Below are 14,127 nucleotides of genomic sequence, written 5' to 3'. Positions count from 1 at the left end.
GAGCGTTAAAGAGACTATACGGATCTTACAGTCCTTTCTGGGTGATGGAGGGGTAGGGAGATGATCGCATAGAGCTGAAAGTTCTTACTAGAGGGAGTGAGAGAGAGAGAGAGAGAGAGAGAGAGGGAGAGAGAGAGACTAGGTAAAAATATTGCATAGAGAATTTCAACCATCAAGTCTTAAGCATTTTTTAATTTTGTAATTTAATATCCTTTCCCTTCCGTGGTACTAAACACTTGGGTGCCACTCTGTCCTTATCAATCGTTGCAATGTTAACCTTTTATATATAATCTTGCTATCCTCAAACGATTTAATTTAGCTTTCAAGAGACGACTGGAACTGGAGGGATAGATTTAGCTTTCTTTAACCCCTTTCAGTATGAGAGAGCTTTCACACTATTACTTTTAGCTTTGATGAGACGATTGGTACTGGAACTTAGCTTTCTCTAGCCCCCTTCAGTATGAGAGCTTTCACACTTTAGCTTTGAAGATACGACTGGAAGTGGAGGGGTTAGACTTAGCTCTCTTTAAATCCCTTTTCAGTATGAGAGAGCTTTCCCTAAACGGAATAAAATCGTCTGAGGGTAACATGAATTGAGATGTAAAAATAAGACATTGCAGTGTAGTATGAAAAGTATCTCAGTATGAAGCTGTTCTTAGTATGAGAATTATCTTAGTATGAACAAGGTCTTAGTATGATATTTTTCTTAGCATGATCTTCGTATGGCTCTGTCCTTAGTATGAGAATTACCTTAGTATGAGAATATTCTTAGTATGATACTTTTCTAGTGTGATCTTAGTATGAATCTGTTCTTGGTATGCATCTCAATTTAGTATGGGAATATTCTTAGTATGATACTGTTCCAAGTATGATCTTAAGTGTGAAGCGTGAAAATATTCTTAGTATGATGCTGTTCCTAGTATGATCTTAGTATAACCTGTTCTTATAATGATTACCCTCTTACTGTGGGCTATTCTTTTATATATTCTGTAAACTGTCATTACTAGAAATCACTTGCTTTCCCTCGTAATTCCTTCTTTTTAATTTCTTCTATTTTATTTCACATACACCTGATTCTTTGCTCACATAACACCTTGGGTTCCAATTTATAAGATTAATTCCGTATGATAATGTACAGTTGTGATCAATAATTCCTTTACATCCTCTGAAACTTAACGGTGCCTTGTTAAAGTAATAATATTCAGGCCTGTATTCTAGGTGCCATGGGAGGCGTCGTAGCTCCTTTTCCTTAGCGATTCATTTTGCTTCTTATACCTTAACATTCTCTTGCATGTTATTTATAGCGTTTTAATTTCGATATAGTGTAGTCTGAGGCACTAACACATGAGAATACTGAAGTGTAAGGTGCAGATGAAATCGCTAAAGAAGAGGTGTCACGAAATCATTAGAGCCATTCAGAGCACGACCCTCAAGCTGATTGGAAGGGTTGCAGTTTGGCCTCATCACAACCCCGGATCTGTAAAGGAACTAGCCATCACAACTCTACGCTTACCGCCAGAGAACACTGCCATTTATTTGTATTTGTATTTTAAACAGTTCTATTAAGTTTGTTACGGGACTGAACCCTTATCTGGGAAAAGGAAATAGAGCTGAAGGATAAAGGGGGAGGAGAAGAGGAGGTAGAGGAGGAGAGGGATGAATGGAATGGGGAGAGAAAAGAGTCAGGAGGGGATGGAGTGGAAAAGAGGATGGGGGGCAGTGGGGGAAGTAGAAGAGGGTGGATAGGGGGAGGAGGAGGGTGGAATGTTAGATACGAAAACGGGAGAAAACTGGGGATACGCATCTAACCCTCTCCCATTACGGTATTTGAATGGGAATGGGATGTCTGTGAGGAAAGTGAGGCATGTGAAAATCGGAGTGTTGGAGTAGTGACAGGATGTTTGTGCGTGTGTCGGAGTCTACGTGTGTCATTGTTAGAGCAGACAGGAGGCGGCGGACATTACGCAAACGAAAGGAATACCACCAGCACCCACTAGGATTTCAAACCTTAGATTCGCGGCACATATATCGCGAGACTACTGAGCTAATCACAGCATCTTCCACTGTGATGTACTTCCCCTATCGCATCTTCCACTGTAATGTACTCTCCCCAAGACAACTTCCCCTGTCATGTACTTCCCAATAAACTGTATTCTCCTTAACATACTTTTTATTTCATTTTTGTTACCCCTGACTGTTAGGACTGTTCTCTGCTGTGTTAAGTCCAAGCGCTAACTCCTTTAAAGACAGTGACATATTTATTTAATTCCTGCTGTTATTAAATGATTATATGCAAAGGAGCAGAGTCCCTTAGTAGTGAAGGGGGGTAGTGGAAGCTGTACCTAACTTCTACGTTCTAAAAATCTCACTTCAGCGGAATAAAACCACATAGGGATAGCAAGAATAAACTATAATTATCGACACTAAATTGAAATTGGATAAAGGTAAAATTTTAATATTCTCAAGTTCTTATGACGAATTCGAGGTTACTAGAGTCTGCTGGTGTTACTGCATTAAATACTAGAGTTCTTTTGACTATGAGAGGGGTTTATGATACTAGTAGTGTAACTCTTAGGCTGTTTGCTTTCATTTGTACTCCTTTGTATTTTGAATATAACGATTAAGTATTGCCTCTCACGCTATTTGTATCATTTCGCTACCAGCATATACACAGTTACACAAGAGAATATTAACCTTCCGTATACAGAAATCAACTGGTAAGGAAGAGATTCTAGCAAGCTCCCTAACCTGATGAGAATATGGGTGTTTGATACAGCTTCGAGACCTGGCAAATGCACACTTGATCTCGATTCTACCCGGTGTTGCCATGAATGAATATTTCTCGTGAGTCAGAGTTTTGAGGCAACGAGACTCTTTCTTGTTTATCTTGTGTCTGTGGGATAAACATCTTCCTTTCCTGCATTGCCTTTCGATATATTTACGTGCAACTTAAGGGAACAGTTGTGGTGTGTGCTTTCGAGATGTGTTTCATGTGTTTGACTGATGATAAGGTGCGCGATTATATTCATGAGAACATCCCCTAGTGAGCGAATGAGGAGATAATCGGTAACATCTGTGAGGACGTGAGCTGGATTTAGAGATGAATGAAGACACCTTTGCCAGGTAAATGAAGCCTCCCAGGAAATGTATAGCTGAACCTCATTTTAATTTTATTTGTCGTTCTAGCTTTTCAAATCTGTTATCCATCATTTTTGCCGTATTATTTATTTATGAAAGCTATAAATTTGATGATGTGAAATAATCTCCTACTGAAATGTCAATTATTTATTCATTTGTCAGTATACGGTGTTTGATTTTAAGTATCATCTTTGTTCTGCTTTCAACTGTTTCCTGTTTCATTGCTGCTTCTCATTTTATTTATCTCTACTGTTTGTTAATACCTTCTTTATTTGCTTCTTATTATTGCATTCTGAGTCGTTGTTTCTTCAGTACTCACTGGGTCATTCTAAGGCTAAAGTAGTCCCGTCCCGTAAATAAAAAAAAAAGTGTAAGGATAGGAAACGCCACTTAACAGAGATATTTTATTAAAAACAGTTCTCAGTAGATTTAATTCTCAATGCACATACACGCACATACCCACACATTTACCCACACACATACACACACGCACACAGTCACATAATACACGCACGTAAGCGCATTCACGCACACAGCCACACTTCATATTGTGAGTTAAGAAATGTCCTTTTAACATTAATTATTAGTTCACTATCTTAAAAGGTAAAGTGAGCAGGAAAAGGAGGAGGACGAGGAGGCATAGGCAGTAAATACAAATAAAACAATAATACAATAATAATAATGATAATAAATAGAAGTAACAGAGTGAGAGAGACTGCATCTGCCTTTTATATACAAAATTCCCCGGGGAAGATAATACATTACGACTTAAACCCTTCACCAAATTGACGGATTTCTTCTCACTCCTTTCCTCCTAATAACAGACGATTTCATTCAGCTTAGGAGAGGCGCCTAGCTGAATCTAACTCCTTCGGGTTTGCAAAGTCTGAACAAAACTGAATAAAATCGTCTGGAGAAAGGAAGAATGGAGTAAAATATGTCCTTGTCGTGAAAGGGTTAATTGCCTTCCTATTTGTGATTATGAAAGGAAATGGAGAAGGGGAGAAGAGGGAGCAGAAGAGGAAGAAAATAAAGGAAAGTGGGAGGAACAGGGAGAGGGAAAGAAAGGATGAGAGAATGAAATGGAAGGGAAGGGAAGGAGAGGAGGAAGGCGAAATAGACATGGAGGAGAACGGGGAGGAGAAGGGGAGAGAGAGGGAGAGGATGAATGAAAAGGGGAGAGAAGTCAGAGAAAAGAGAAACAGAGGAAGAGGAGAAAAAGACAGGAGAAGTGAGGGAAGCAGGAGGAGGTTGACAGGGGGAAAGATAAGGATAGAATATTAGAGACAAGAAAACGGGAGAAAACTGGGGATTCTTATCTTTAAAAAAAGTTTGTTTAGAGAAATGGCGGGAAAACTGAACACTAAACATGAGCCGAACACGAGTAGGACCGAAAAAAAAAAAAATCAAGAGAGTCTAGTTTAAAACTTTCTTTAGTATCGCTTTTCTTTATTTTTATCTGCGCGTGCACAGAAATTAAACAACAAACAAAATTAAGAAGAGGTAGAAAAAAGTGGACTTCTATCGAGTTCTGTGGTGAGCGTTATGGCATCTACGTGCGCTATGGCGGGCAGGATTTCCAACCTTACGGGGTGATGTTCCGGCATTTGGATCGTCTTCTATGTAGCATTGGAGATTTCCCTGGCATCTCTTCTTCTCGCGATTTCTTCCCTCCCCCCCCCCCCTCGCTGTCTCTCTCTCTGGCAAAGTACACACTGATATTCCTATTATCATTTATATATTTCCAACTTTGACATAAAAGGTTCAACTGTATCCCGTAGGAATTTCAATATAGTGTGAGTGACATAGATCAGTAAGGTCCAAAAAATATTCTAATACGGTTCTTGAGTACGTATGCTTATCAGAAAGTCTAAATATTCCAGAAACGTGTTAAAATCGATTTGAGCCTCACTGATAAGTCTTGTCCCTCATACTAAATGAAAATCTCTACACTACTTTTGATGGATATTGTAGTTTGCCACAGTAAGGTGCAAGATCTAAATCACAAGGTTTAATGTGCATAATAAATCGCTGAGGAAGAGGTGTTAAGAAGTCTCCCATGCCATTTAGAAAACGGGCCTTTCCTCTTTTACCCTGAGCATTGCGTTCATAGCCTCGTCTGACACACCCTACCTACTTGACATTCTCTGGGGTCAGGCTAGACTACCAGCAATACTTACTGAGAATTATGACATTTCTATTGTGACTTCTCCAATAAACTACAATCATGTCTAGAATAACCACTTCAGTCAGATTATACATTGTTTCGTTCTTGCTGCCTCCAGAAGATTATATGCGGGTTAGGAGAAAAATTTGAAATGAGAGGGGTTAGATATAGTTTCCAATGACTCCTTCAGTAAAGCAAAATTGTCTCCTAAGATAAATAAAATCGTCTGGAAGTACCAAAAACTACCCCAAGAAAATACGTCCCCTGATTTATTGTAAAGGGTAAACATTGCCTACAGGGTTAGAGTTAGAGCAAGTTTGGCCACAGGAGGTTGACTTGGTGACTTGGTTGTAGAGACTAAACTGAGTTGGTGAGTTGAGTGAGCACTTCATCCCGCCCGAGAGTGGCTAGGGTGGGAGAAGTTGTGAATGAGTGAGTGAGTGAGAGCCGGCAGCGTCACCCCGCAGTCCTGCCTCTCACTGCATCAGTCCAGGGGCGGCCTACTACTGACACAGGGACAGGGCAGAGCACGTCCCCGCTGCCCCACCCCGCCCCGACCCAGCCCCAACACCGCCAGCAGGTTGAGGCCCGGTACCCAATGCCTCCTTCCCCGGCCCACCTCGCCCCGCCCCGCCCCAGATCCACGTTGGGGTGGATGTGGAAGAGAAAGCGGGGCGGGACAGGGCGGGTAAGGAGGGAGATGGACCCTATAAATTAGAATAAATAAGAGTAAGGACACAAGGGGCCGCTGCTGCCGCTGCCGCTGCTGCCTGTGACTGGTGGCGCCTGAATGCCCTGCCGCGGCGCAACACACGCCCGGCCGCGACTAGTGTCGGGTGGAGGCGCGGCGGTAGGCAAAGCGCCCCTGCCAACACCACCGCGCCCCCCCGACACGCACCTGCTGGGGGCTGGCATATCTAGAAGAGCCCCTTCTTGTGCATGAATGCGGGGTTCTCATAGGAGGAGATGATGGAGCGGGTGTCACCGTGGCCACGGAACCGCAGGCACAGGAAGGCAGACATGAGGCAGGACACAATGAGGATGGCCAACAGGACGATGAGCGTGGCGGCGAACCCTGGCGTTGACATACAAATGAGGCCAGATTGGTCCTCTACCTGTGGCGCCACCAGCGTGGCTGTCTCACTCTCCTTCACGTCCATCGTGTCGCCTCGCTTGTCCTGCACAAAGGCCAGGTCCCTGATGGACACCACTTGAATGATGCGATTTACTCCAATATCCTTTTGCTTGTCCACTCCCTCCTCTTCCTCATCTTTTGCTTCACGCTTGGCCCTGCCAGCTGCTTGGTAGCCACCAATGAGCCCAGGGCCGTCATTACTGCACTGCTCTGGGCACTGGTGGCGACAGATCTGAATGGTACACTGGAAGTGCACCTCCATTGAATCTGGGAATTTGAAGGCCTGGAAGTGTGCATACGACAGAACAGACGCCGAGGATCCGAAGTTTTTGATTTTGGTGAACTTTGACATGAGCTTGGGCCGTGTGACACAGCCGCGCTGGTCCACCAGCTGGATGGGTGCCCGCTTGCCATCGTGCGCCATGCAGTTGCGCACCAACATGTCGAACTTGTTGTCGTCGTCTTTGATGGCCAGCACCATGGTCATAGTTTGGCCGATCTTGACCAGGCCGGATACCTCGGAGGCCCAGGGTCCTTTGCCTACCTGGATCTGCATCCAGCAACCCACGTTGTCACCAGCAAAGTCTGCCCGCACCACGTCCAGCATATCCACCGGGAATGGCCTGAAAGTGACTGATTTCTCGTACTGGTCGTGCCACGTGCAGCGCAGTTTTCGTGCCTGGTCCCATACCTCCTGGACCTGTGGGTCGTACTGAATGACGATCGTGTTCTCAAAGTAGGTGCCGGAACCGCTGTCACTACCATAGCCGTAAAGACCATTCTCGGTGTTGCCGGTGGTGCCACAAGCATTGATGGAGACATCAAAAGTGGCCTGAGAGCGTCCCTGTCCTGCTGGTAAATGCACGCAGTTGATGTTGCTGTAGTGTCCCTTGCTGAAAACTATGCCATAGAAGGGCTTGTCAAACACAATGCTCACCTTCATCAGGTTTTTCTCACACTTCACATCTAGTGCCGTGATCTTGGGCATCTCAGGGGCGGTCTGGGGCCAAGGGTCCACTGGGCCAAGAGACTCTGGGGGCACATACGAGTTGGCCGACCCTGATACGTCAGCATCGGGCCCTCCTACACCTCCATGGACGGGGCCGGGGCCAGGGCCGAGGGAAGGACCAGGCAGGCTAGGGACGTAGACAGGCGGCGGTGCTGCACCATGGTCAGACTGTAGTGGCAGGGAAGCCACACCACCCCCCTTGGGGCCTGGCACGAGTGGAGCGGGGGGCAGAGCGGGTCCAGCGTGTGGAACTGGGCCCGGTCCAGTGTGTGAGACTGGACCAGCCCCAGCATGTGGGATTGGACCGGGTCCAGCGTGTGGGACTGGGCCAGGGCCTATACCGCCATTTGAAAACACGTCATTGGGCTTGGGGGAGCCGTATGTTGGGTCAAGACCTGAGGGAGGTGGGGGAGAGTAGCTCCCCTGGGGTGGTGGGGGTGGAGGACCGGAGAAGCTAGGTTGATGCACGAGTGGAGGTGGTCCAGAGAGTACAGGCTGGGGTGGGGGTGGGGGAGGGCCAGAGTAGCCGGGCTGTGGAGGGGGTGGTGGACCGGAGTAACCAGGCTGGGCTGGGGGTGGGGCAACATAGGTCTGGCTGGGTGGTAGAGGGGGCGGGGGTGGTAGTATGGGCTTGCGGGCTGCAGGTTTGAGCACGGGCGGGGGTGGGCGGAAGGGAGGTCGCTGACGTATGGGTGGACCATGGGGTCGGTGCCCGCCGCCCTCCTTGGCCTTAGCTCGGGGTGGGCCAGGTGGCACGGGGTGGGAGGGGAGCACCAGCTTCCCAGGGTACACAGGCATGGGCAGGGGCACGGGTATGGAGGCAGGATAGGGCGCCGCGGCATGTCTGTCCTCTGCCACCACTGGCGAGGACTCCACCGCCAGCTGGTCCTCAGGGACGTCTTCATCTTCAGCTGCTGCTCCAGACCGGTCTTGCGCCACAGCCTGGGCGGGCTGGCTGCTTTCCTCTCCTGCACTCTCCTCGCCGCCAGCCACCTGCAACAAAGTCATTGTAAGTAAATTGTTACAATACCCACTTTAAAAAATAAAATCAGGTGACGCCATGCTTCCTCCTAATATATTCGCATATTGAAATTCACCATGGTACTGCTAAAGTTTTCTTTGGACTTGATGCTAAGTCTGTTGCCAAAACCAGCCCATTATTTCCAAGCACTAACTGGAAACCCTATATTGCTGTCTAAGTCACACTCCAAGGGTCGCCTTTTGGTCAGCGATTTGTTTAGCATATCACCCCTTAATAGGCTACTCTTTTGTATGCTCTTTTTATCTTTAAATCGACTGGAATTGATTCACAACATAAAAGATTTTCTAGTTAAGGTTCATTATTCCTGTCGACTGCACAAAGGTTTAAGATTTGAAGAGGGGAAATTCTACTACATCCTCCTCTCTTCCCTTCTCATACATGAACATTTTAATATGTCTGAGAAAGAAATAGACTGAGAAGGAAGAGTTGCGACGGAGAAATATCATCCAGCGAGCCTAAGATGATGGTACACTTTCCCCTACGAACATATAAGCATACAGACACTAAAAATCTTATCTACTGTAGGCCTATATTATAACGAACCATTGTCTGTCTGAATAAGGGTTTATCTAGCAACTCCTCCTAGATGTGTGGACCGATTTGGATGAAACTTTGCGGGAACACCCCACAGGGAACGAGATTTGGCATAAGCTTTTTTGGGCATCAGAGTCCCCCAAATTAGTTATGTGGAAAATTATTGTCGTTACCACGCCATAGTTTGTTTTCTGTAACGGAGCCAATGGAGCCAAGTCCATTTTCTTCGAACCTTACCACATATTGGTTTATTCATACATACTTAATTTATTCCAAAGTTTCAAAAAATCAGTATAGGGTGACGGACCAAATGAGCATAGGCCTCAAACAACAACAACAACAACAACAATAATAATAATAGTAATAATAATAATAATAATAATTCAGCCACCTCATTCATTACCTTTTCCACGACGAGAATCCATTCCTAAATAAAAATGTCCATCGATAGCAAGAACATAATGCTGAAAATATCGACAAATTTCTAGCTTCGTCGGGAGGGTTCATGGGGACGATTTTTAACCCACAGACGACGAAAGGCCTCAATTAAGCACAGGAAAATCGTCTGGCAGTAGCAAAAATAAAAAAGTAAGATTTGCATTTTTATCACAGAGTTATACTGTTGTACCTCGACAGGCTGATGGAGTTTAAATCGTAATTTGATCTTTGCCTGGAAACTATTAGCCAATGATAGCTAAAAAAATATTATTATTATTATTGTTATTATTATTATTATTATTATTATTGTTGTTGTTATTATTATTAGCAGTAGTTGCAGCAGCAGCGGGAGGGGAGTATGGAGAGGTTTTAATACAAACCCCTTCACACACACACACACACACACACACACACACACACACACACACACACACACACACACAGAATCAGATCACTTTACGTTAACTGTTTCACTTCTGTTATACGTATTCCGCTTTCTTTTATTTTTCCTTGCAACACCCACTTATAAATTTTGTACTTTTTTTACACCCAGACGATTCTATTCAGCTTAGGGAAGACTTTCTGAACTGGCTGGGTTTAGTTACAGCCTTCATTAAGCCCTTCATTACCAGAGGTCTTTTAGAAGTTAAAATAAGTCGCCTGGAGATAACAGTAATAAAATCCAGTTGAATACGTAATAGAGTCAATAAGAAGACGTATTTTTTTAGCTTATTCTTGCTCGCTACAGACGATTTTATTCAGCTTAGGGAAACCTGTTAGTAAAGGAGCCTAGTGAAATCGTCTGGAGATAAGGGAAAATAGTCCACAAAAATCCACATTAGGGCCAGGTGTCATTACTCCTACTAACTCCGGACGATTTTGTTTTGCTTGGGAAAGTTAGTAGAGAGGGAGCTGAATAAAATCGTCTGGAGATAGAGAAAATTAATATTTAAAATCCACATTTAGGTCAGTTGTCGTTAAATCGAGTTTCGTTGCGATCCTCTTTTGGGGTTTGAACCGCCCCAAGGAAATTCCAGCGGGAGGAGAAAGCGCCTGCCCGCCCGATTCTCTCTCTCTCTCTCTCTTTCTCTCTCTCTCTCTCTCACTATCTATCTATCTATCTATCTATCTATCTCTCCTTACACGAGGGTTGGTCACTACTCGGATATTGTTTATAGAAATTTAGAAAATTTTTATGTCGTTCCCCTCTTCATTCCTTGCTGTACCCTCTCTCTCTCTCTCTCTCTCTCTCTCTGCATGTATATAAACAAGCCTTGGTGGTAGAAAATTATTATTAAAAATCATCTTGTTTCTATTCGGTTTCTTCATGTTTGCTGTTTGCTCATTTTTTTTTTTTTAAGGCGTCCGAGTCTGGGCTTTGCAACAGGGTCCCTAAGGCCAAGTAACCCTCGTACCTAGCTACCACACACACTCCACAAGTTGCCATTTCGGCGCTAACACCCACCGTTCATACTGAATACATGCCTAGGTTGTCTCATACATAGGGCTAGTAGTGCTGTGTTAGGAGGAGTGTATTTACATGTCGGAGTGTCTTTTGGTTGACAAGTAATGTCTGTTTTAACGAAATTCAAATGATTAAACTGTTTCCCTCGCCAGCTGGGAACGAGTGAAGATAAACGCTTTCACAAGAAATCTTATAAGCGACCAAAAAAGAGAAAACTTTATAAATACGGACCTTAGATTGGTGGGGATAAATTTTGTAATTTTGCTGCATATGGTCAATGACTGAATACGACGTTGCTACGGCTCTACTTCCATTCCATAGCACTTCTTTGTGACTAACATTATGGTCTAATGTTATTCGCTTGTATAATTCAGCAATCGAGATGGAGAAATGTTAATCTTAAGCCAAGCTAGAGTGGATGCAGTATACGTATACCTATTTATATGTGTATTTACCAATTAACCTGCGAATCTCCAATCTGCCCACCCCCATATCCTCCACACTACCTGTCAGTTAGTCAACCTATAAATCTACCAACCAAACTACCTGCCTACTAATCTACTTGTTAACCTACTTACCAACTCACCTTGCTACTTACAAACCTACCTACCTACCTATCAAACTACCTACCCACCTACTTACCAACCATCCTGCTCCCTACCTACCTGTCTACCAACTTACATACCTAGTTACCTACCTACCTGTTTACCTACCAACTTACATACCTAGTTACCTACCTACCTGTTTACCTACCAACTTACATACCTAGTTACCTACCTACCTGTTTACCTACCAACTTACATACCTAGTTACCTACCTACCTGTTTACCTACCAACTTACATACCTACCCATGTAACTACCTACCTACCCACTTACCTATCTTCCTACCTACCTACGTACTAATTTACATGCCTGTCTACTAACTTACTTGGTTACGTGCTCACCCACAAACCTTCCTGCCTATCCACCTGCATGCCTACCTACCTACTATCCGCGGTTTCTACTCTCTCTCTCTCTCTCTCTCTCTCTCCACGCTTCTCCCATTTCATCTATATCGTCTCTTTCGGTGTAACTTCCATTCTCATCCTTCCTCTTTAATATTTTCAATATCTCTGTATTTCGCGAATTTCATCTTCTGTAATTCTTTTACTCCTTCTTTCTTCCTATATATTTTTCTCTCCCTGCCTCATTTTTCTCTTCTTCCTTCATATGCTCCTTTGTCTCTCTCCTTCTCTTCCTATACTTCTTCCGTTTCAGTGTTCCTCATTTCTTTCTCTCTTCCGTTTATCTTACGTCTTCCTCTCTCTTTATCTCTTCTTCAGTTCATGTGTCCTTCTTTTCCTCCTCCTGTCTCTTTCTCCCTGTCTTCTTTCAGTTTCTCTTTCCTTTTCTTCTTTCCCCTTCTTCAATTCCCTCTTCTCTTTCTTGCTCCCCATCTCTCTCTCTCTCTCTCTCTCTCTCTCTCTCTCTGCCTCCCCCACCCCCCTCACACACCAGACACACTGACCTACTGCTCTCTTCAGCAGGTTCCACAGATACTCTCCCTTGTGACTCGTATTTCCTCTCTCTCTCTCTCTCTCTCTCTCTCTCTCTCTCTCTCTCTCAGGTTCAGTGAAATGATAATTATGCAATCTATCTACAGTACAGGGATCAATAAGTCACATAACCTCTATACGTTTAAGAATAGAGGTTATCTGAGAGAAGTACTGTGACCTCTCCTTCCCATCGCCTCTGTCGCATTCCGTGGCTACCTGGATATTTTCTCCTTGCGTACCTGCCTCTTCTGTACCCTGGCTGCTCCTTGCACTGACCGCATTTTTCTTCAGTACTGTAGAAGCCTAATTAGAAACACGAATGAGTGGCCAGAGTTTGTACCATATGTTCACGGGACCTCAAAGGAGATTCAGACGAGCAGTGACTCCTTCTCGATCTGTCTGCTAAAGAAATACCCAGAAGTCAGAATACTTGAAGGAGGTAGAAGTATCCTTTGGAATTATTTACCATTTACTTTCATTCGTTTTTCCCACACTCGTAACTAAGGTAATACTACCGCCAAGTTCGCAGGTGGGTTAAATAAATGTTTGAGTCATGATCATGTGATATGGGTTATATATTACAGGAAAATTTTGAGGCATTAATAATATTCATGGGTAGTATGAAGAAATTATTATCCCCTTCATGATGCCTTCTCAGTGTAGCTTTTTATTTATTTAATATTTTTTGTTGCTATACTGTATAATTTACTGCAACTTACAAAAAATCTCGGTCGTGAAAGGTAGAGGTTAGTCTGTATTTAACCTCAATTTCGATAAGTTTTCCCCAGCGAAATAAAGTTGTCTGTAGATAACAATAGGGCAGTAAAATCCACCATCACCCGCCTTATAGAAGGGTTAATGGCTTGATAGAAAATGATACCTGTGAAATAGCCCAGGTGCGATAGGAGGCTTCGTAGCACTCTTCCATTAGCGATTTAGTATAGATAGGATATTTTTCTTTCGACTTATATACCCCCTTTTCGAATTACTCTCTCCTAATCTGAAAGGAAAATAGACCGACGATGCCTGGAATAAAATAAAAGTAAAACACCATTGTATTTTAGAGGTCAAATCTGGACGCTGTCATTGACCTTGCGGGAATCTCTCTCTCTCTCTCTCTCTCTCTCTCTCTCTCTCTCTCTCTCTCCTGTGTGTGTGTGTGTGTGTGTGTGTGTGTGTGTGTTTCTGTTAATTATATTCTTCTCAGTCATTGATTTACGGGTTTAAGTGAAGCCTGTTAAAACTGGGATGAAACGAAACCTGGTGTATCAAATGGAAACCTAGTGTAATGAACCGAAATTATGTGAAACGACTCGAAATGGAATAAAATGAAACCGAATGAAATGTAAACTAGAAAAAAGCCTGCAGCGAAACCTTGCTGAAGAAAACGAAACCTAGTAGAATGAAACGCAGTGACATGAAGAGAGACCTAATGGAACGAAACCTAGTGGAATGAAGAGAAACCTAGTGGTACGAAACCTAGTAGTCTGATGACAGACCTAGTGAAACGAAACCTAGTGGATTGAACTGAAGCCTAGTGGAGCGATACGTAGTGGAATGAAGAGAAACCTAGTAAAAGTAAATGAAACCTCGTAGGATCAAGCGATAACTTGTGAAACGAAGCAAAATCCAGTGGAATGAAACGGCACCTAGTGGAAATGAA

The 14,127-nt window shown here is 43.8% G+C and overlaps 1 protein-coding gene across 1 annotated transcript in view; it reads right to left on the bottom strand.

Annotated features, from left to right (window-relative positions):
• Positions 1-6,222: 6,222 nt before the first annotated feature.
• LOC145394646 (uncharacterized) overlaps positions 6,223-14,127 on the bottom strand; it is a 33,913-nt gene continuing 26,008 nt past the window's right edge. The window contains exons 2-3 of the mRNA XM_080268427.1: positions 7,755-8,442; positions 6,223-7,700 (exon numbers count right to left, since the gene is read on the bottom strand). Of these exons, the coding sequence (XP_080124553.1) occupies positions 6,223-7,700; positions 7,755-8,442 (2,166 nt within the window). The remainder of the gene's footprint in view (positions 7,701-7,754; positions 8,443-14,127) is intronic.

This window comes from Coenobita brevimanus, chromosome 28 (assembly GCF_032717465.1).
Source record: "Coenobita brevimanus isolate Jiangsu-jjx chromosome 28, ASM3271746v2, whole genome shotgun sequence".
NCBI lineage: Eukaryota > Metazoa > Arthropoda > Malacostraca > Decapoda > Coenobitidae > Coenobita > Coenobita brevimanus.
Note: the sequence above shows the minus strand (reverse complement) of the source record. Positions and strands in the feature narration are given on the sequence as shown.